Source organism: Excalfactoria chinensis, chromosome 2 (genome assembly GCF_039878825.1).
Source record: "Excalfactoria chinensis isolate bCotChi1 chromosome 2, bCotChi1.hap2, whole genome shotgun sequence".
NCBI lineage: Eukaryota > Metazoa > Chordata > Aves > Galliformes > Phasianidae > Excalfactoria > Excalfactoria chinensis.
This window is the reverse complement of record NC_092826.1, coordinates 89,064,858-89,087,423: the sequence shown is the minus strand read 5'-3', so window position 1 is coordinate 89,087,423 and position 22,566 is coordinate 89,064,858. Positions and strand designations below refer to the sequence as shown.

Sequence of the window (22,566 nt, the reverse complement as noted above, 5' to 3'; positions counted from 1 at the left end):
TAAGGGACTCATCAGCTGCCTCAAATGGCATATCAGTAGCCTGTTAAAAATGAGTCCCACACATCTTACAGAAACAGACTGGAGCTTTGTTCAGCAAATGGAGGTTATAACAGAGCAGTGGAAGAAGGGCTGAGGTGTGCTCTCATGTTTTTACTCTTTATTCCATGCAACCAACTGCAAAACAAAAACACTTACTTGGGCAGTAATTCTGTTTCTGCACAGGCACACTCTCCTTTCCTTCTCCAGGGCAGATAAGATGGAAGTTGATCTGGCTAGGGTTGGTTGCTTTGTTTTCCATCTCAAAAGTAAGAACAAATGCAAGAATTGCCTCCCTTTCCCAATCAACTGGACAATGTTGAGAAGCTGCAGATAAAAAAAAAAAAAATAGCTGTGTGGCATCCTGAAGTGACATGGTAGCTAGAAATATGTGAGCAGTATATCTATTTGGTCAGGTATGCGTAATCAACAACAAAAAAGAGCTGGAGATAAGGACAGAGAGATCACTGACCTACAGGCATCATCATGGGCAAAGCAGACTCAGGTTAAAGCACATTAATGCACTATATTGCCTTTTAATAACAACCTGCATCAGTGAGAAACCTAAACACATCCTGCCATCCGTACCTTCCTAATTCCCTCCAAGCAGCACAGGGGAATGGGGACTGCTGTCAGCAGGCTGTCTGGCGTGGGATGTGCTCTTGCAGGGTCTCTCTGTGGGCTGCAGCTTTCTTCAGACCATGACCACCTGTGGAGATCATGGGTTGCAGGGGGATGGCCTACTCCACTGTGGCCCTCCCCATGGGCTGGAGCTGGCTGTGATCTGATATGGGGCAGCTTCTGGGCTCTGGTCACAGAGGCCACCTGTGCAGCCCCTGGTTACCAAACCTTGCCATGTAAACCTAAATCAAACTCAGCATAATGTGAGATACAGCTAGAGGTGTGTATCTAGGGCTTGGTGCCTAAGGTGCTGTTGAACTACAGGCATCCATAAGGTTTCCCCCAGACATTATTCCCTATGTGGAATTTGAAACTTGCATACTATAAACCATCAGACAGTCTGTATTTTGTCCACAGCTTCAGTTCCCAATAGCGTCATTCTTAAGATCCCATTAGCTTTATATACATATGGGATATGTGATGAACATCCTGTAAATTCTTATTCAGATCTTTTGTGGCATGCATCAGCTGCCTTTTTGTTGACAGCGTTTAATTTATCTGGCCTGCCAAGGTTAGCCTGTGCTGCTCTTTTAATGCCAATCTCCAACCATACTGGGGCAGGTTAACAATTACATTGTGATTAGTTGCCCAGAAGAATTGATAAGCAGAAAATCGGAGGAGGAAAGATTTTGGCTGCCTGCAAGCAGTGTCAGTTTTATTACGCTTAGAGTTATCGCCCTCCCTAATTAAAAACCTGAGCAATCCCTTCTACCCCCTACATGTGTGAACCTCCTGTAAGTGGGACATAATGTTCTCCGCTGAGACTCAGAATGTGTGCAAGGCAGGTGGTGCAGGCTTGCACAGAGCAGCTGTTGTGGGTTTAGCAGTTGTTTTCCTTCTTTTCTGGTTATTTATTTGCATTTTTTTTAATAACTTTGGGTGAGGAATGGCTGCTCCCTCAACCCCATGCCCTTGCTTACGCTTCCACATGTAGCCTCCTTTTGGGGTGTTCATAACATCATAGGCTTCTTGTTTTATGTTGTCAGTGGTATGATATGAGTTAAAAAGGCTTATGTTTCTGTAGAGCTTTGGGTCAGTATAAACTGATGCTCTTGCCCACCTTTTGGGGGGAAGAGTTGGCTGCAGTATTTGGCTTGCAACAGTACTGTATGCTTGCGTCCAAAATACAAATGTTTCTAGCTCCCTGTCTGAACATTTAGGAAATTAAGTCCTGCCCTGCTGCATGTGCATGACCACAATTGATGAAGTCAGTGCTGGTAAAATGTAATTATTCATAATTATGACAAATCGTGCATAATGCTCATACTGTGAACTACAAAGTATTTGTCCACTGCAAATTATGTGACTGCTTAGAAAGCCCTTCAGTTGAAGTACACAAAGATCAGAAACAGCCTTCAGGAAATGGTTGTTTGTGTCTTGTTGAGAATTGGTCTGTGTGAAGTCTGAAGAACTTGCTTCTGCTCCCCGGAGTTTCTCACAATATGGAAAAGCAAGAGCTGACTTGAAGGACAGGAGATGGCTTGGTGATACAGCAAAACAGAAGGAAGTCTGGGTTGGCACTGTTCTGTGTCCTTGAGGAAAATCCTTAGGGATACTCAGCCTTCTGGTAAACAGCTGCAGACATGTCATTTTCCTTCCATCTTTATTACTGGACAACCTGACTTTTTGGGTTTTAGGTCTTGTGTTTTCTTTGTGTATGAGAGAGCATGTATATGTGTTACTTCACATCTTGTGAGTAGAAAATGGCATGCATAAACAAGTAGGTACTGGTTGTTTGTTTTCCATGCAGTAGATTATCTTGTTTTGTAGTCAATGCTATCAGCATGTGGCAGTCATGTTTACAGAGCACCCCCAAGTCAGTTATTCTTGCTGGATGTTTTAAAATATTGGATGCCAACATAGCCATGGGTATTTGTAGCTGTAATGGCTGAGGTCAGGTTGCTGGAGGCTGTGGGTGTGAACTTGGCCCTCCCTTCCAAGCACTGTGCCACATCTTGTGGCTATGCAAGTGTTCTGTCCTGGTAGAGAAGGAGTCCTGACCCACTGCAGAGCATCAACCCTTGCTGGTGCAGGAGGATACTAGCACCCACTGGAACAGCTCTAGTCACACACTAAGCTTCCTTTCAATAAGTATTTTTCCCCTTCTCTTTTGTCTTTTAGTGTCAAGATGGTGCTGATGTGGACCAGCGGGGACACTTTCAAGACTGTTTACTTCATCTTGAATAAGGCCCCGTTACAGTTCTCCATTTGTGGACTCCTGCAGGTTTTTGTGGACATGGCTATTCTGCTGCAGGTTTACTTGTACAGCTCCTACCCTCAAAAGCCCGCATCTCACACCACACACCCTGCCAGCACCAAGGCTCTGTGAGATGTGCAGCAGGGTGGGCTGCAGGCCCATGGCACTTGAGAGTCTGCCATGCACCTCCTCTTCCACTTCTAAGTACTCCTGCGTTGCTGAGTTGAAGCAGAAATGAGAAGAATTGAAAATCTGGCTGCGCTTCCAGCTCTGGAGGTTTTATTTGAAATAACTTGTTCTCTCTGTTCTCAGACTTTGCTGTACAAAACTGTTTCCTGGTGGGAGGGGGGCACTTTATTTTTGTGTATGTACCTATGAGCCTTATCAGTTCACAGATGTTTGTATATTAATCACAAGGGCTAGGCATTTTGTTTATAATGCTATTTAAAAAATGTTACACCACAGAAATTATATTATATTTTGTCTGAAACCTTCACCTATTTATATTATATAAAGTCTGTATATTGGTAGGAAGGTTGTGGTATGTGTTAGCATTCAGTATCTCCACGATGTAGGAAGAAGTGTTGAAGAGCAAATGCAGGAGCTTTTTTTTTTTTTTCTTGAAGAAGAGTGTCTAGTAAGCAGAGAGGGGTAGGGAGAGAGGCCCTGTAAAGAGGTGAGCAACTGAAAACGAAGCTGTCACATACAGCATCAGCATGCAGAAGAGCGAGTGGGTAGATGCTGATACTTGCTCAGTGTGGCAGACAGATACATCAGGGTGAGGAATGGGGTCTGCATATGGGTGATGCTGCACCACATGTAAAGCAGGCACAGATAGTCGAGTGGTCAGCCATCAGGAGATGTGAACAGGAGACTGCAGGGGAGGGGCTGCGGCTCAGTTTTGTGTTGGTGCATCAAGCTTTGCAGACAGACTGTGCCGTGCTCAAGAGTGCAGCACTGCCACCAACCCAGAGGCCAGTAGATGTGCATTGCCAGTATTGCTAGGAGGTAGTTCTAGCTGGCAAATGTGAGCCACCGAGTGTCTCCCCTTTCATTGCCTCAGAGCAGGCAGCGAAGAAGTCTGAAAGAGTCCAATTCTTATGGACTCCAGTGGAATAAGACTAGTATCTCACCACTTCATTTATGGAGGCTGAAATTCACATTTGTGCTGCTTAATGCCAAACAAGAACCAGTTGGTATATTCGGGTGTTTCTGGCATTGGTCCACGTTTTCCTTTTTCTGTTTCTTAAGATCTTTCAAGCTCTCAGGAGAACCAACAGTTAGAAAGAGGGACGGGGCAGAGAGTTTATTTATAGATGTAGTTGTCTATGCTGGCTGTTTGCCACCATAGGTCACCATGCCCTTTCTGAGCACTGCATGTGTCTGGAAGCTGTGGGTGCTGCGTGACCCATAGGGAACTATGTCCAAGCTCCTGTGCTTCTGCCTGTTGCTGTAGGGAAACTGCTGCTGTTGGTGTGAGGGCAGCTGCAGTGAGACCCCAGCCCAGCTGAGGTTTGCCTTCCTCCCAGCGAGACACCCTCCCTGCTGCCAGTGAACCCTGGGTGAGTGCAGGTGTGGCAAGAGGGAGGGGCCGGATTCTTCAGAATAGTTTTGGGTTTTTTCTTCCAAGATTAGCATAAGAGCTTATGTTTTCTTATCACTGACACCAAGTCTGAGATTTCATACCTTCAGTATCTAAATCAGGTACTTTTCCCATGCTGTTTTACTTGAGACTCTCATGACCTGAGTCTGGACTGTCTTCAGGGGTGGCAAGCCATTCTCTGTGGGGCACCAGCACCAGGCTGCAGCAGTAGCTGTGTGACACTGGGTTAGAAATGCCCATTGCGAGTCAGGGAACAGTGAGTCAGCCCTGCAGGCTGCACCACTTGGCAGACCTGTGCCTGTCTCGCTCCCAGCAGCCCAGGCTGATGTCAGGGCTCCTGATACATGTGCCATTTTGGCACGAGCGTACTGCTGGCAGAAAGCAGAGATCATGCTTGGAGGCTGAGCCACCCTTCCTTCATTGGGCACTGCTGGATGGGGGAGGAAAGGGGGCTCCCTTAGGAGCCAGCTATCCAATAGATCTGGCTGAGCAGAGCTGTTTTCAGGGCTGGGCCCAGCTGCTTTGCCTGGGTGCTGCCTCCATACTCCCTGTTTGACACCTTACTCTTAGGCCTGAAGTGACCTTACAATGACAATGTACCCTGGCATGGCAGACTATGAATGTTTTGCTCCTCCTTTTTCCCCAGTGTTCTGATTGCGTTTAAAGAACAGCTTGGCTTTTGTCTTTTTAAATCAAAAACATAATTATCAGCTGGCGTCTCTGATATGCTGCTTTAATGAGGATTGTATTTCTACTGTATGCAAATGAACACTTTCCTGTGTGTTTTAATGATCTGGGTTTTAGTTGTGGTTGTTTTTTTTTAATAACTTGTAATGATAAAATTTTTTGTATATGCTAGTCTTTTTCTAATCTATGAAATGGGGATATCGGGAATACATTGGTGTTAAGAAAAATGGTTCTGTATGTGAGAGCTTCACTTGGGAGTGCATGCTTTTGGCCACCTCTTTGAATTTGAACTATGGGTATTACTGATAAAATAACTTGTTATTTTTGTATGGGACTCCTCCATGGGCAGATTCTTGAGTCTGTTGTAAGTACCCAGACCAGTCTCATTCACAGCAGAGCTGTATATACTGGAAGAGAAGCCAGTGAAAACACATCTATCTTCTGTATAATGGCATTGAATAAGGTAGGACTCTTGGCCAGGAACTCCTGAATATCACTTTGCAAGATACTTTACAAAGGAAATGTTACAGGACTTTGTTCTTTACTTGCTGGGAAGTATCTGTATCAGTGATCACCTCAGAGATTAAGAAATGAATTACTTTAAATACATCTCTTTGAATGTCACGGAGTTTGTTTTCTCTGTCAGTTGCAATGTTTTTTAAAATAAAAGTTATCTATTACACATAAATTGCAGCTTCGTTTTGTTTTGTTTAGACATAAAATATATGCCTCTTAGCTGCTACTGTAATTTCTCTTGCATAAAGCATTCTTCATAGGAATAACTGGCATGCTCTGTTTCTCCTGAGGGGTGGGTGAGCACAAGGCATAATTTGCCCTAGGCCATGGTACAAGATAGGAATTCTGGAATCTGCCCCAAGCTCTTCATACATTTTGGAGTAAACTTAGCCTCATGGTTTTTGGTTTTTTGCTTTTTTAAAGTTACCTTCTTCTATGCCTGTAAAAACAAGTTGCTAAGAGATAGTAATACTTTATGTAGCTTAAAAAAGTACTGTGCAAACTGCACAAGGAGGTAGAAGGTGGGATACAGCCGAGGGACATGATTTTTCAGCCTCTACACAAGAGATGAGGAAAATGAGTGTAATCTCCTGGCCAGCCACTATGTCCCTTGTGGCCAGTGCATGGCTCCAGGCACTGTAGGGCTGCCACTGGCTGTTTCAGAGTGGGAAGAGGGTTTGCTGCTGCTACCTGCGGTGGCTAAAGAGGCTGGAGAACAAGAGTCAGTGAGGAGGGATGGCTGGGTACAAGTGAAGGAAGGCTAGGGAGGGGAGATGAGGGAGCTTGATTTTGTAAAAATAAAGGGCAGGCTGGGGAGTGGAGAGGAGGGAGGTGGGAGAGTATGCAGAAGTAAGGGGCTGAAGGGAGAGTCCTGTATGGGAGGGTAATGGTAGGCTAATCTGTGAAGTGCAAGTAAGGACAGAGGAAAATGAGTTGGTGGGGGATTAAGAGTGAGAACTGCCTTTCTTACATTCTGTGTGCAATGGAGAGACTGGCCCAAGCCATTCTAGCAACAGCTGAGGCTGCATGCATTCATTTCTCAATGTCTGTTCTGTCCTAGGTGATGCTGCCCTTGCTGAAGGAAGCCAGTGGTGGGACTGGCCCTTAGTGGAACAGCAGGAAGCCCCTGTGCTCTCAGCTGCCTCTGGCAGAGCGCTAAAGATAGCCACAGGGCTCTCGTCCCACTGCCTACAGACACCAGGCTTGCCGAGACCTGGACAGCACTCAAAGCCACAGCTCCGCAGTGTGAAGTGTCAGTATTTCATTGTACACTTGGGTGTGTGTAGCTACTTGCAGAGCTAGGTGCAGGTCAGAATGCTTAAAAGGCAAGGCTCAGGTCTGGCACTTTTGATTCACATTGGACAGTAAAAGAACTTGGTGTGGAGATGCTGTGTTTTAAATTGCATTGTGAACTTACAGGGAGGTGATTGTTCCCCTCTGCTCAACTCTTGTGAGGCCCCATCTGCAGTACTGCATCCAGGCCTGGGGCCCCCAGAACAGGAAGGCTGTGGAGTTCTTAGAGCAGGTCCAGAGGTGGGCCATAAAGATGATCAGTGGGCTGGAGCACCTCTCCTACGAGGAAAGGTTGAAGGAACTGGGCTTGTTTAGTTTGGAGAAGAGAGGGAGAATGAGGGAGACCTAATTGTGGCCTCCCAGTACTTGAAGGGAGCATGAGGGGGAATGGCTGTTTACAAGGACAGTGATAGGACAAGGGGGAATGGCCCTAAAGTGAGACATGGGAGGTTTAGGTTAGACATTAGAAGGAAGTTTTTTACAGAGGATGGTGACACTGGAACAGGTTGCCCAAGGAGGCTGCGGTTACCCCATCCCTGGAGGCATTCAAGGCCAGGCTGGATGTGGCTCTGGGCAGCCTGGTCTGGTGGTTGGTGACCCTGCACATAGCAGGGGGTTGAAACTGGATGATCTTTGTGGTCCTTTACAACCCAGGCCATTCCATGGTTCTGTGATCTGTAGTTTAGGGCTAAGTGCCAAGAATGCTTCAAGGGTTGACAGCCTTAGCTTTGTTAGTGGCTTTCAGTAATGGACTCAAAATATACTGGTAAATAACCATACAGTCTGAATACATGTGACAACAGCAATAAGTAAGATAAACTGATAAAATAAAATGTGAAGCACACCCAGAAACTGGACAGATACCCATACATTCATCGTAGAGCAGTGCCATGGTTTTGTAATTTTTGCTATTGGTATTCCACATCATATCATCATGTGGAGCATGGAGAAGAACTACATGTCCCAGAGGACCTCACGGTCGGAGAGGGAAACACGTCACGGAAGTGACACTGGCTCTCTCTCACTGCCTGGCAGTGAGTGTGGGTGTGCTTTCAAGCCGTGGCGCCTTCAATTTTAAAGCAGGCTTCTCGGTCTTCAGAAACCTCTCTCTTTCTCTTTTGTTTTACTTGACTTATTAGTCTCAATTTCAATTAGATTGTAATTAGTAAAATAAGTTTTCCTCCTTAGGTCATTGCTGCTTCTCTGTTTGCTTCCTTGAGCCCAGCTCCCATCTCCCTACCCCTTTCCCTTTTTCCCTTCCCATTTGTCAGGGGCTGGGGGGGGGCACGGGCCTACTGCCCCCCTGTCAAGGACATACACTGATCTAGATAACACTGTGACAAGCAGCCAGAGCCCAAGCTGCATCTGTGTCTGGAAATGTCCTGATGGGAAGCACAGGCTCATGACTTCCCCACCTCTGTCCAACTGCTTCTGTGACCAGGAGAACCACGCTGAATTTGTTTACCCATCAGTCTCTTCATCTGTCTCTTCCCACTTCTGTGCCAAGCCTTGTACTCTCTTAAGGCTGTACTTAGGAGGAGACACATGCTGTGAGATCAATAGGTATTTTGCCTCTGTAAATCTACTGTGAGGCTTCCATAAGCTCTGCCTGTTCTGGCCCTGTTGATGTATGACAGTGAAGAATAGTCATTTTTCTCAATTAAGGTTGCAAGGAAGTGGGAATTGGCTGTGCGTGTGCCATATGAGTGGCAGAAACTCTGCTACTCCAACACTGTCCCTTTACAAGTTTTTAACTGCATCTTTAGTTCTCAAATATCTTTCAAATGATTATTGTTGGCAGCTGCCAGAATTCAGAGTCAGAGAATTGCAGGGATTGAAAGGGAATTCTAGAGATCAAGTCCACAGGTTCCTTACAATAGGTTGCATGGCTAGGCATCCAAGTGGGTCTTGAATATCTGCAAAGAAAGAGATTCCACAGCCTCTCTGGGCAATGTGTTCCAATGCTCCATCGCCCTCACTGTGGAGAAGTTTTTCTGCATGTTTGTATAGAACTTCCTATGTTCAAGTTTTAGACCATTGCTCCTTATCTTGTCACTACATACCACTGAGAAGAGCCTGGCCTCCCACCTCCCTTTAGATATTTATTAATGTTAATCAAGTCCACCCTCAGTCTTCTTTTCCCCAGTCTGAACGGACCCAGGTTACTCAGCCTTTTCTCAGCAGGGAGATGCTCCGTGCCCCCAGTCATCCTTGTGGCCCTCTACAGGAGGATCCCTGTCTTTTTTGAAATGGGGAGCCCAGAACTGGACTCAGCACTCCAGATGAAGCCTCACCAGGGCAGAGCAGAGAGGGAAGATCACCTCCCTCAACCTGCTGGCCATGCTCTTTTTAATGCACAGCAGGATGCTATTGACCTTCTTGACCACAGGGACACACTGCTGGCTCATGGACAACTTGTCCACAAGAACACCTGAATTCTTCTCTGCAGAGCTCATCTCCAGCAAGTCATCCCCTAACCCATTTTGATGCATCCTCCCAGGTACAAGTCTCTGCACTTACTCTTTTTAAACTTATGAGGTTCCTCCCTGCCCAGCAATCCAGCCTGTGCAGGTCCTGCTGAACGGCAGCACAGCCTTCAGATGTGTCAGCCATTCCTCCCAGCTTTGTATCATCAGTAAACTTGCTGAGGGCAGACTTTATCCCTTCATTCAGGTAGCTGAAGAAACTGCTGAGCAAGACCAGATTCAGCATCAGTGCTTGTGGAACTCTGCTAGTTACAGGCCTCCAACCAGACTCTGCTGCTCACAGCTCTGAGCTCTGCCAGGCAGCCAGTTCTCAATCCACCTCACTATCCACTCATCTGTCCCGCACTTCATAAGTTTCCTAACAAGGATCTTGTTGGAGACTTCAGATACAAAATAAAACACATTAGTGCAAGTATGCCTTCACATTTTTTATCTGATGTGACTTTGCATTCTGCATTTCTGTTCTTCAGACTCTGCATTTTTCCCAGTCCTGTTGGGCAGCACAAGTGTGTAGCATTGCAGCCTCTGATCTGGGAGCTCATGTCATAGTGCTCCCATCCTAAGGGCCTGGGGACTTTCTGCTCCCCATGTCCCACCCCACAAGTACCATCTCTAAGCACTGCTCAGCAGAGGCAGCTTTGCTCCCACGTGCAGAGAGTCTTGGTCATGTACTGAACAGAGGACACTTTTTCTTTGATGCAAAAAGAATGTGCTACACCCATCAAGGATTATGCTACCTAGTGGCACTGGAATGCCTTCAGACAACAGTGCAGCATTTGGGTAAGAGATAAATGGCCTGCTGTAATTTGCATGCTGTGTCAAAGGAAAACCAACAACCGTGCACAAAGCCAACAACTGTCCAGCTGCTGATCAAAATAGTGAGCGTCACTCATCACAGCAGTCATGCTGGGGGACGGCTTCCAAAAATAATTTGTTTAAACAGTTCCCGGTTTATATTTGTTTCCTCATTTGTCATCTCGATAGAATGAAGCTTCATTAAGAGCCAGACCTGACTAACAGACATAATGAGTGGGTTTCGTCACTTTATTAAAACTCTGTGCATGCTGGAATTAATTATATGCTGCTTAATATCACAAAGAACTCACTATTGTAGGACTATATCAACTTCATGGAGCACAGCAATAATATGATGTGTCATCTTCTTCTACAAAGCTGCTGAGATGCAGTTAGGTGTCTCAGTGCAGTTTTTTCATGCTGTAGGCCCAAATAAAGGTATTAATTAATGGTTAACATTTAGCACTGCCTGCGTGAAGCTCTTCATTCTTCAAGGATATCTGCCCTAAGATGGCTCTTTTAAGAATAACATAATGCTGCTGTTGATTCGTGGCCCTCACCACTCCAATGAGATGCATTCTGCACCCTATGGAGAACTGCGTGATCACTGCATTCATGGCAGATGTGTAGCTCTGAACAGCGTGTGATGTGCATGGAATATGAAATGCCATGAAATGCTTTCAGTTGTGTGTTTGCCCATTGAATCCATCAGGGCCTACCTGAAGACAGAACATACAAATGCTCTCTCCGTCACCATGCCATGCAGTGCCCACTCACACTCTTCACTTTGCTGGCATGCACTTAGCCAGCCACAATGCTGTGCGTTGATGCCAAACCTTAATAAGCCTTAATGCAAGAAATTCCAGTGTCAGGAAAAAAAAGAAAAAGAAAAAAATACAATCTGCAGTGAGTCACAGCAACGTAATTGCCGATATTGATTTGCCAGGAGTCTGAGTCAGCCCCAGCAGCATCCCGCATCCCCTGTGCCCCGTTTGGCACAGGGAGACGAGTTCCTTGTGCCCAGGTCACGGACGGCAGGCAGAGCCCTATGCAGGCAGCTGTGTTTGTTAGAGGGGACTGGGGCTGAACGCTGGGATGCACGCCTTTACACCAGCACAAAGAAACATCACCTCCCACGTCACCTGATTTGTAAACACTACCAGATGCACTTGTTCAGCAACAAAGGTTCCACTTTTTATTAAAATAAAGTGTGACATTTATTTTCCCTTGCTCCATTCCTATAAGGAATGGCTCAATACAGAGGTTTGCTAGTGTAGGCTAGGCATTATAATATAAGCTGATAAAACCCAACAAATCCCACCTTTAATACATCTGCTCTTGCTCCCTTCCTGGCAAGAGGCAAACAGGAAGGTGACACCATGGTTGGTCCTACAGCTCTGCTAATACCATCAGAGGTGTAGGCACAGGAAGTAACTGTGCTCCATCTCCTCCCTGAAAGTAAGAGTCCTTTGAGATGCATGCAGTGTGCTGACAGAGGCCAGCTGCACAGCTCCTCTGAGCATGAATCTGCACATTAGAGTACTGCAGAACTCGTGGGAATGGCATCAGTAAGCAAACATGCGGATGCTACCATATGATTCATTTTCCCTTTCAAGTGACTGCATTTGTTTGGAAAATTGAGAGGAACAGCCAGAATAATAATTCTAATCTTTAGATGAGAGGAATGTCTTCTTGTTAGTAGGAGAAAAGAACAACTAATGCAGGTCTCAGCTGCTGTGCTGTGGCTCGGACCGGAGCCCACTGGAGGAGTTACACTAACTTCTTGCATCCTGGACCAGCCCTGTTTGCACATGGCTGCAATCACCGACAGCACCGCCAGGGAAGATCACGCAGAGCTGGAAGCTACTGCTGACTTAATATTGCCCTCCCCTTCTTGTGCTGCATATATTTGAGGCTTATTCATCTGTTAAATATGTTTTTTGAGATGGAAAGAATTAAAAGAAGGTGGAGAAATGTGATTTCTAAAGGTATTTGTTATATTCTACAGTGAGCAAAGAAAAAGAACCCAACAATTTAACATTCAGTACCATAGTCAGGAAGATTGTATATTTCTGTCATGGGGCTAAGACACAAAGCTTGCTGTGGTAAATACACGTATCTACTAAATAATGCATACTGAGCAACAGCACAAGTTGGAGCTGGTAGCTGGCAGCCCAGACCATAGTGCTGATTTCTATGAGACCAAACCAAGCCCGTTGGAAAGCTGAAGGGATTCTTCTGTCCTTCTCATCTCCTCATCCTTTTGGTTGTCTGAGGTTGGCGTTCCTTGGGTTCCTTGGCAGAGCTGCTGGAACAGACTTTCAGGGTGTGGGGTGCATGGGAGGAGTGTCACAGGCAGTGGTGGGGCTGGGAGGAGGTGGCACACTCACTGCCCCAGCAGCAGCACCTGGCCACCCTCTGTGCTCCCTTATGGCCTCCTGGCTGGCTGCTACCAGGGGCTCACAAAAACAGGTGCTCAAGAGAAAAGAGCTGCCCTACAGTTAGCGATGGAGCAAAGCTGTATTTGGTAGAGGTTCTAGGGACACTTTTCAGTGAGCCCTTAAAATCCAAAGTTGCTCTTAAGGGACAAACTCGTGTGTGTCTGTCCCTAATATATGCAGTTTGGGGGAGTTCTGCTTGCAGGTTGATCCTTCCCCTCATGTTCACTGCTTCTTGTGCAGCCAACTCACTTCTTTAGCTGCGGAAAGTCAACAACTTCTCTTGGCTTCCTGGTTCAGCACTGGCTGCCCATCCTCCCTGGCAGCATCTGGAGGGAATGCAGCAGTGATCCACTGGGAACTGCCCCCACCAGCGAGCTTCGTGCTTTCTTCCAGCTGGTGCATTTGCCTGCTTGCTGCTCGCTGCTGCTGTTCTTTTAGCTCACTGTAGGAACGGGAAAAGGTATGGAAGATGGAAGTGACTGGGAAGGCCATCAATAAAATGCCACTCAAGATACTGCTCAGGGCTACCACCTGTCCGGGGATGCTACGAGGCACCATGTCCCCATAGCCAACAGTGGTCATGGAGATCACGGCCCACCAATAGCTGGTAGGGATGCTTGTGAATTCTTGCTTGGCTCCCAGTTCACTCTCAGCCAAATACACCAGTGGTGAGAAGAGGGCCATGGCAACACAAAGGAAGAGCAGGAGGAGCCCAAACTCCCTGGTGCAGCGGCGCACAGTGAGCCCCAGAGTCTGCAGCCCCAGCGAGTGCCTTGCCAGTCTCATCACATACAAGATGCGCAGGGCCCGCAGGAAGCGCAGCACCAGGCCCACTCGTTCCAGGTACTTGTTCCCTGCTCCCCCACCAGGCTTGCTGCTGTTTTTTGTGGAGGCCACATCCACAATGAGGGAGATATAGAAAGGCAAGATGGCCAGGATGTCAATGATGTTGAGCGGGGTTTTCAGGAAAGCACACTTGTTCTCTGCCTGGATGGACCTCAGGAGAAACTCAAACGAAAACCAAGCCACGCACACTGTCTCCAGCACAAAGATGTCATAGCACTTCTGTGAACATTCACCCTGGGGGGGAAAGGAGCAGGAAAAACAAAACAGGAAGAAATTTAGTTAGAGAACATACTGAAGAAACAGAGCTGTAGCTCTTAAAATTACCAATACCGCGTTACAGTGATACAAATTGCTAGCTACCAAGCTATAATCATCTCTACTAAGAGCAGTTGGAACTGATAACTGAAAAGCAGATCAACTAGCCATGACTTTGTCTGCAAGACAGGTTAATGATATTCTGCAGGCTGCCATGAATTTGGTGTGATGGTATCAGCTGTCAGCCAGACAGCCCCCCTGCTGAAAGGCTGGTGGCTCACACTTCATTTCCAAGATTTTTAACACCTTTTAGAAATGATTAGTAAACAATTCAAAGATTTTGATAAGTTGAAGATTCCACCTTTTCTGATCAACAAATGGCATATAAATGGCTCACAAACACCTATAGAACTTATGTTGCGATGCTCACAGAATACAGAATGTTTTTGAAATGACAGTAATCATTAACCCACTAGCCCTAAAGTAAAAAGCTTATATGAAGTACTGACAACTGTAGGTATTTCTCAAAGAAAAATAAGAGGGACTTGACTTTTTAATTATGAAACCTGTAACAAATAATGACCACAGAATCATAAAGCATTTAAGTTGGAAAATACTTCTCAGGTCATCCAATCCAACTGTTAACCTATCACTACACCACACCCTCAGAACCTCTGCAATACTTCCAGAGATGGCGACTCAGCTACTTCCCTGGGCAACCTGTTCCAAAGCCTCACAACCCTTCCAGTGAAGAAATATTTTCCTAATATCCAAAATAAATCTCCTCTGGTGCAACTTCAGGTCATCCCCTCTTGTGTTGTTGTCACTTGTTGTTTGGGACAAAAGACCGACCTCTGAATTGCTACCACCTCCTTTAAGGTAATTGCAGAGAGCAACATGGCTCCCCTGAGCCTTCTTTTCTCTAGGGTAGGTAACCCCAATTCCTACAGCTGCTTCTCATTAAGACCTGTTCTCTACAGCTTTCTTTGACCCAAGATGATCCCTTCAAACTTTATGAGGTAGAAAAGGGTTAGAACGAAGTGCCACAAGCTCGGTTAGTGGAAAATAAACAGAACCCCACTTCTTTTGTTACAAAGCCTGAAAGCAAGCTAGCCTTGGAGCATTTGAACAGTGATGAACAATAATGTTGATGATAACTGTTCTTTGATTGTTAATTCAGCAACAGAAATGCTGTGGTAATTCTCCGCTACTTGGCTGCTAGTAACTCCCAGCTTCTCTAAATATACTTTTATGTGGACAATTATAGGGCTAGTACCACTTTCTCTGTAAATGCTCATATAAAAGTGTTAATGTGCTGGTGGCTTTGAGAGAAAGGGAAGTGTATATTTATCTAAGGGCTGTATTTGGTGAACAAATTGACTTGGAACAGTTCATGAAAACTCTTCTACTCCTGTAGGAGTTCATCCACAATAGTGGGTATGTAGCTCCCGGTGAACGCAGTGGGTATGAGATACAAATGTAAAGCCTCATTCTGCTTGCCTATGCGAAATTACAGCAATGAAATCCTATTAAAGAGCAGTTAGGCTGCGTCAAGCTGTTCTCCAGTTTACCACCAGACAATCTGAGAATCTAGCAGAACTACCAACAGTTCTGCCCACACACTAACCACAGGTGTCTTCTTGCTACACAGAGCTGAGGAAATTTTTACTGCACAGCAATACATCCTAGTTTAATCACCCCTTAAATGTTTATACACTGTTTTATCCTTGTTGTGAAACATAACAGCAAAGGAGTGATGGGACTTTCTGCGCTAGCTACAGCATTTCCCCAAATGTGGGGGTGTGACTGGATGCATGTTTCCAGGACTGTCAGCAGAAAGAGCAGTGTCATCACAAAGACATAACAGACTTGTTACCCCAAGACATAACCCAAAATGCTGAGGTGCTCTTCTCCAAGACAGTGAATAAAGAGATGACAATGTGAAAAGGAATCTTCGGAGCCTGCATTTATGGTCCTTGTAGTAAACAATACAAAAGATTAAGAAGCTAGAGGGAAGGGATGCCATCTGGAGGGACCTGGACAGGCTTAAAAGATGGACCCGTGCCAACCTCATGAACTTCAACAAGGACAAGCACAAGGTCCTGCACCTGGATTGTGGCAATCCAGCAAACACAGACACAGGTTGGGTGGAGAATGGCTTGAGAGCAGGTATGAGGAGAAGGATTTGGAGGTGTCAGTTGATATCTCAACATAAGCTAGTCCAGAAGGCCAATCCAATCCTGGGATGCATCAAGAGAAGCGTGACCAGCAGGTTGAGGGAGGTGATTCTGCCCCTCTGCTCTGCTCTCATGAGATCCCACCTGGAGTACTGTGACCAGTTCTGGGATCCCCAACACAAGAAGGACATGGAGTTGTTGGAGTGGGTCTAGAGGAGGGCCACAAAGATTATCAGAGGGCTGGAGAGCCTCCCCTATAGGGTCAGGCTGTGAGAGCTGGGGCTCTTCAGCCTAGACAAGAGAAGGCTCCACAGGGCCTTATAGCAGCCTTCCAGTACCTGAAGGGGGCCTACAGGAGAGCTGGGGAGAGACTTTTTATGAGGGCATGTAGTGACAGGACAAGGGGAAATGTCTTTAAAATGGAAGAGGATAGATTTAGACCAGGTATTAGGAAGAAAATCTTTACTGTGAAGGTGATGAGACACTGGAATGGGTTGCACAGAGAGGCTGTGGATCCTCCCTGGAGGCATTCAAGGCCAGGGGCTTGGAGCAACCTGGTCTAGAGGGAGGTGTCCCTGCCTATAGCAAGGGGTTGGAACTAGATGAGCTTAAATGTCCCTTCCAACCCAAACCAATCTATGATGATTCTATGATTCTACAACTGTAAGGATTTTTTAATTCCACTTTCAATTAGCATGATACACATCCCATTGTTTCCTAGGGGGTCATGCTGATATGGAGAGAAAAATTATTTATCCCGTTGAAAAAACTGCTGCTACCAAATCTTAAGCATACTGCAGAGAGGAGAGAGAATCTTGTTTTTCTAGAATCCTTTAGTTCCTCTCTAATCTTGATGGATGCAATGGCTAAAAATTTATATCTGCCTTACTGAAAAAAAAAATAAAATCAGGAATCATAGAATTATTTGGTCCTAAGTATCTTTTTTGCAAATGTAACACATGGGACAAAACATACTGCTCTTAGGGACTTCTCTGCCATCATATCACAACTATGCTGCAAGTCTCTCCCATTAGATAAGAACTAATACCACTGCACAAATCTGGCTCTGTGGGCCAGAGATAAAGCTCGCAGTGTCAGTGGAAGGGCTCCATCTGTGCTATAGTAACTCATTATCTCATTATCAGGAAACTAGACATTGCTGTCTTAGAGCCCTGCTGCCTGGGAATCTCTTATCAGAATATGCTTGATCTCATGCCTAAGGACAATGTTTGCAGGTGAATTGCAGCTCCTGATACTATCCTTGCACTTGCAGAAAAGGATCAAGCTTAGACTTTCTGAAGAAAACCCACAGAATAATGATTATGGCTGGAGCAAAGCAGAAGAAGTGGCAAGAAGGAAAACCTAAAATGCACATTTTATTTCTCTGAAGGGTACGTCACTACTTGGACTGCCACGTATGGAGGCTAAAATGTAGCTTGCTTTAAGAGATCTAGCTGATGGTCTTGATTCTGACATGTACTGTGTATAGTTTTCTTGCCATTCAATGATAAAGGTCAGTGAAGCCTACGTATAATTTAGGCATGGAGAAGACCTACAAAGGTGCTAATTTTAATTGTTGGGTTGTTTTTTTTTTGGCATCTAACTTGTCCCCATGGTCTCCACTTTGTACAAAAGGAAAGGTAAGTCTCCAAAGTCCTTCTGTATGAGTTTTGGTGGGGGAGCAAACAGGAGGGAAAATTATTCCTCATTAATGGAATACTGGTGGAGACATCTTTCATAAGACTATCTGCCCTCCTACGTTGTGACATGTTTATCCCGTGCAGGTTCACAAAGCTAGAACTTTGTTATTTATATCTCCACTCCTCCTGTAGAACTACATAACGAACACAAGCACAGGAGCAGCCTGGCAAGCTTCACCAGCACAGCATGAAAGGCTTGGCTGCATCTGAGGTTTGGACCATCCAGTACAGTAGAACCAAACGAGCATCTTCACTCATCACTGCAATAAAGAGCTGCAATATACTCCATTCAGAGCTAATGGCGGCCTCTGGCTTTTTTCCACTCTCCCCACTTTCTGCAGCTGGCAGCAAACATTGTGGATGCTGTGATGTTTACTTTCAGCAGAGTGGAGTGATGCTGTCCTGCCTCAGAGTTCATTTTAATTGATAAAACAATCCCCTCTTTTACCTAATGCGTAATTATCTCTAGCAAAGAGCTACACTTTCTCAATATCATTATTAACCCACTGCAATCTGAGCAGGGCAGGCTCTGTCCAGTAGTTGTCCTGAGAATAAGAGGGTCTGTACAGGCCTTAGAAAGCAGACCTGTCTGTCAGTTATCTTGCCAGAGGCCTTTTTTTTTTTTTTTAATGAAATGTCTTCTCCTTCCCTGGACTGCGCTTCAGTTGTATCTGGGTATGACTTGAACCAATCCTCACATGAAATCACAAACAGTAACAGCATAAACGCCTTTCATGCTCTTTGTGCTCTGCTACTTTTGTTCGCAGCTGCTTTTGCCTGCAGTTGTTTTTTTTTCCCCTTTGATTATACCACTGCAAAAAAAAAAAAAAGCAACTTTTCCTTTCCAGAATTTTTAACTACGAACACAGGAGTCTGGCCACTCTGCTGAGGTTTTTGAGTTCTTTTCCCACTCAAGAAAACAAAATCAAGAAGCGAAGAAACACACACACAGACAGGAAAAAACAGAAACCAATAATTAATTAGTGATCAGAACACAGAAAAAAAAACAAGTCTCAAGGGAACTGGATAGTGTTCTGTCCAAAACAAATCTGTGTCAAAACTGTATGTTCCCAAAAAAATGTCAAGTCATATCATGGCCATAAACATGCACATTAACCACAATAAACTGCTTTTTGCTTTTCCTAAGTCAAACAGCTGGCTCTCATTCTAACTAAGCAGGTTTCTTTGTCTTATCATCTGATATACTTTAATGGTTGCACTTTCATATTTAGCTTCATAAAGATGGGCCACAGAAGACTTATTTTCTTGTAGTTTTTGTACATTTCTTTTTTCTTTTAGGTGTCTGAACGAAAATCAACAAATGGCAAGCACAAAAGACATTCCCATTACACCTTCCTAGTATTGAAAGACTAACAGTGTCTTAAACGTGTGTACAGTCATGTAATTAAATAAACTGAGTTCTAGGTTTTTGATTACTAAAAACAGTGGTGTGGTAAAAATGTATCTGCAGTTGCACAGGATTTTGGAACCATATGCTAACGTCAATTCAGGACACACACACAAAGAAAGAAAGGTCTTAGTGAGTAATTCTGTGCAGTTAAATTAAAGTGCCTCTTTCACAAGGATTTACAGAAATTTGCTGTCAAAAAGCCAACTGCAATCTTTCTTCTGGGGACGCATTCTCTTTGCCAAAGGAACTACTGAGAAAATTACTAAAAGAAAAGCTGGTGTCACCAGAGTTCAAATCCAGCTGTACTCATTGCTCTGCACGGTACTCGTTGTGGCCTCCTTTCAGAAGTGTTCTGGTTTGGATGCGGGGTCCCTTTCACTAGCACACCCCTGGACTGAGCTTACAAAAAATTCTGGACTTCTTGATCCTTGCTTTGTCCCCTGATCTCTCCTGAGAACAAACAATGAATGTTCTCTAGAATCTCCCACGCTGTGACACCACCTCCCCCCTCCGATATGAAGAGACATCAAATGTCAGATGACCTCTCTTTGTTTCAGTTTTTGTGTAGTTTTTGTAGAGTCAACAGCTCCACAAATATGTTTCAGTCCCACTCTCTTTGCCCCTATAGAGAAGGATTTATCTCCCCATAAAATATAAAGAAAAAAAAAAACCCAAATCCATGAGAAGAATTGCATACAAATGTCCTTACATAAGCTTTAAAATAATGGCATTTCTGAAAGGTATTTTTGATTCTCCTTGCCTTTTGGGTCATGTTTTTTAAATGCTGCTCTGTGCATGCCAGATTAAACTGTTATTTAATAGAAATGTGGAATCTGAAGTTCTGATGTAACCAGGGTCTCAGCATGGGAGGGCAGCTTAACAGAGACCTGCCAAGAAAGGCCCTTGTACAAAACATGCCTGGTGTCACAGAGAGGCAGCCCCCAGCCCAGCACCTTATGGTGTTCCTGCCAGATATGGGGGTGAGGCTGAAGTGCTTGTTTCACTGAATGCCTGCGGACAGAGGATGGATGTTCCTCTCCTCCCCACTTCCAGTTATGCAGCAGTCCAATAGTTGGGGTTGTTGCCTGGCAGGTAAGTAAGCCAGCTCTGCTCTGAAGCAGGCATGAAAACCTGCTATGGGCTCTGCCACAGCCTGGCACTATCTTGTTGGGTTGGGATCCTCTCTTGTCCCAAGAATTATTCTGAAATGAAGACTCCTTTCCTGAGAAATGTTCCAGCAAAATCAACAAGGTTACCAGCCACAAACACACGCACGAAGAAAACCCAAAGATTTCACTCACTGGCATTTTCTGATGAGAAAAGAAAAAAATCCTGATGGAAAGCGACTTTCTGATTTAACTCTCCAGCCAATTTTCACAGTAAGGATGAGTGCCTGACTATGTGACCTGCTGCAGGAGTGCTGGAATGGTTCAGCCCCTGCCCTAAGGCACTGGCATGCTTCTCTCCTGCTGACCAGCTGCAGACTCTGCTGTTGTCTTTTGGTACACTGGCCATTAAAGCCGGGGTTAGTCTGAACTTGCAGCTCGCCTGCTGTGAGCAGTTTTTGTACTCCTAGGGTCAGATGATTCAGCTGCTGCACAGTCTGTTCTCAGAGTTCTCTGGCTGTGAATTCAAAGTAATGGTTTCTGTTTGTGATGTCACAAAGGGGCCATGGAAGAGCCCTCTGCTTCTTGCCATGGACACTTTGATCTGCAACCAAAGCTTAGTTTATGCTTCATCCAACTGCTAGAAAAGGTAATGAAAGCCTCGTCTTTATGAGGGAGGATTGTCAAGAACAGCTTCTAGTGGTATCACTGATATGAGATAGCTCCCATATAGCATTACTGATGAGTAAGGAGGAGATGGGCAGGCCCTATACCGACTTTAGATTTCTCTCTGTGGATTTCTTTTGACCCCAAATACAACACAGCCCCAAATCACTACTTTTCAAACCCTTTCAGCCTGTGGCTTTTATTTTGCTGGTGAAGCTGCAAATAAACATGGAACACCAACAGAAATAAGGGAGATGCAAAATAAACAAACACAGGTGGCCTTCATGACCCAGGAGACTGTACAGGCTCAAGAAGTGAACCAGCTCCTAGAAGTACTGTGCTCAATCCATAAGCAGCCTGCTGCTTTGGGCCACGGAGGTGCCTCAGCTTTCATGCTTAATCTTAACAGTATTTAATGGGCATAAACCAGAACACAGGAAATTCCGTACAGGAAGAACTTCTTCACTGTCAGAGTGACAGAGCCCCAGAATAGGCTGCCCAGAGGTGTGGAGTCACCTCTGGAGATATCCAAGACCTGTCTGGACGGCTACCTGTGAGACCTATTGCAGGGAACCTGCTTTAGCAGGGGGTTGGACTGGTTCATCTTTAGCGGTCCCTTCCAAACCCTGTGATTCTGTGATCACAGCTCTAAACAGTGTAACCAAAGATAGTGCTGGAGATTTCTAAGCGATAAACATTAAGCCAAGAGACCCATTTAACCTTTTTCCCTGCAAATCCTCTAGTCCTCTTAACACAGATTGAGCACATATATCTGAATATCAGAGGGAGATGAATTGCTGAGAAGAATGGAAAGCAAGTAACTAGTACTGCAGTTGCACAAAATGTCTTCCCATGAGTATGTTCTTCTCAACCAGCTTTTCTCACACCTGCATCCACCCACTTCTTAAAGAGCAACAGTATTTGTTGGAGGGAAATGTATTATCTGGTTGTGATTTATGGAAAGCAATCAAAAACTAAGAAATGCAAAGAATACACAGCATGTGAAGAATTAAAGAGACCATAAATGCCCATGGACACCATCAACTTCCCAACTCTTCAGATGCCTATCAGTAACAGAACAGTACCACACATGGAGAGACCGGGGAAGAAGACATTCAAGATCTTGAGAACTCCTCAGACTCTGTGGCTTGGCTGGGAGCAACTTGTGGTTATGGTTTGTGCTCTGGCAGCCAGCTGATGCCGTCTATCTCCTGTCCGAATCACACTGCATAGAAGAATGAAGGGGTTAGGCTAGATCACAGGGAGGAGCAATGCACCTTGGGCAACATTTTCCTTGAGGATGCTTCTTAAGGCTATGATGCATACTCACTGCCTAGTGACTTCCTCATGGGGCTAGTATTCCTTCACTTTGTATTCTGCTTCACTATAATGAATATTCACAGCTTCTCACCATTGTCAGTCTTCGCCCTTGACACAAGTCTTGACACTGAGTTCTTGCTTAGCAAATAAGCACACATACACAAAACAACTGATATCTTTTTGTGGAGCTCACTGAGTCCCAATGTAAGCATAGGATTTTGTCTGTTCAAAAACCACTTCTGTTCAAGAAGGATGATGTCTTAAGAACAGACAAACACACTTGAGTTGTCTGCCACCATCAAATGAAGGCAGAAAAGAGGCATGCTTTCTGTCTACATACACCATGGCGT

At 45.1% G+C, this 22,566-nt stretch overlaps 2 protein-coding genes across 11 annotated transcripts in view; one reads left to right on the top strand and one right to left on the bottom strand.

The window, feature by feature from the left end:
• Positions 1–5,886, top strand: part of SLC66A2 (solute carrier family 66 member 2) — a 53,884-nt gene extending 47,998 nt beyond the window's left edge. For all 4 annotated transcript variants that reach the window (XM_072330016.1, XM_072330019.1, XM_072330015.1 and 1 more), the window contains one exon: positions 2,839–5,886. In XM_072330016.1, coding sequence (XP_072186117.1) covers positions 2,839–3,046 — 208 coding nt within the window. In that variant the 3' untranslated portion in view covers positions 3,047–5,886. The remainder of the gene's footprint in view (positions 1–2,838) is intronic.
• A 5,582-nt stretch (positions 5,887–11,468) lies between these two features.
• Positions 11,469–22,566, bottom strand: part of KCNG2 (potassium voltage-gated channel modifier subfamily G member 2) — a 69,254-nt gene continuing 58,156 nt past the window's right edge. For all 7 annotated transcript variants that reach the window (XM_072330333.1, XM_072330331.1, XM_072330327.1 and 4 more), the window contains one exon: positions 11,469–13,815. In XM_072330333.1, the coding sequence (XP_072186434.1) occupies positions 13,003–13,815 (813 nt within the window). In that variant the 3' untranslated portion in view covers positions 11,469–13,002. The remainder of the gene's footprint in view (positions 13,816–22,566) is intronic.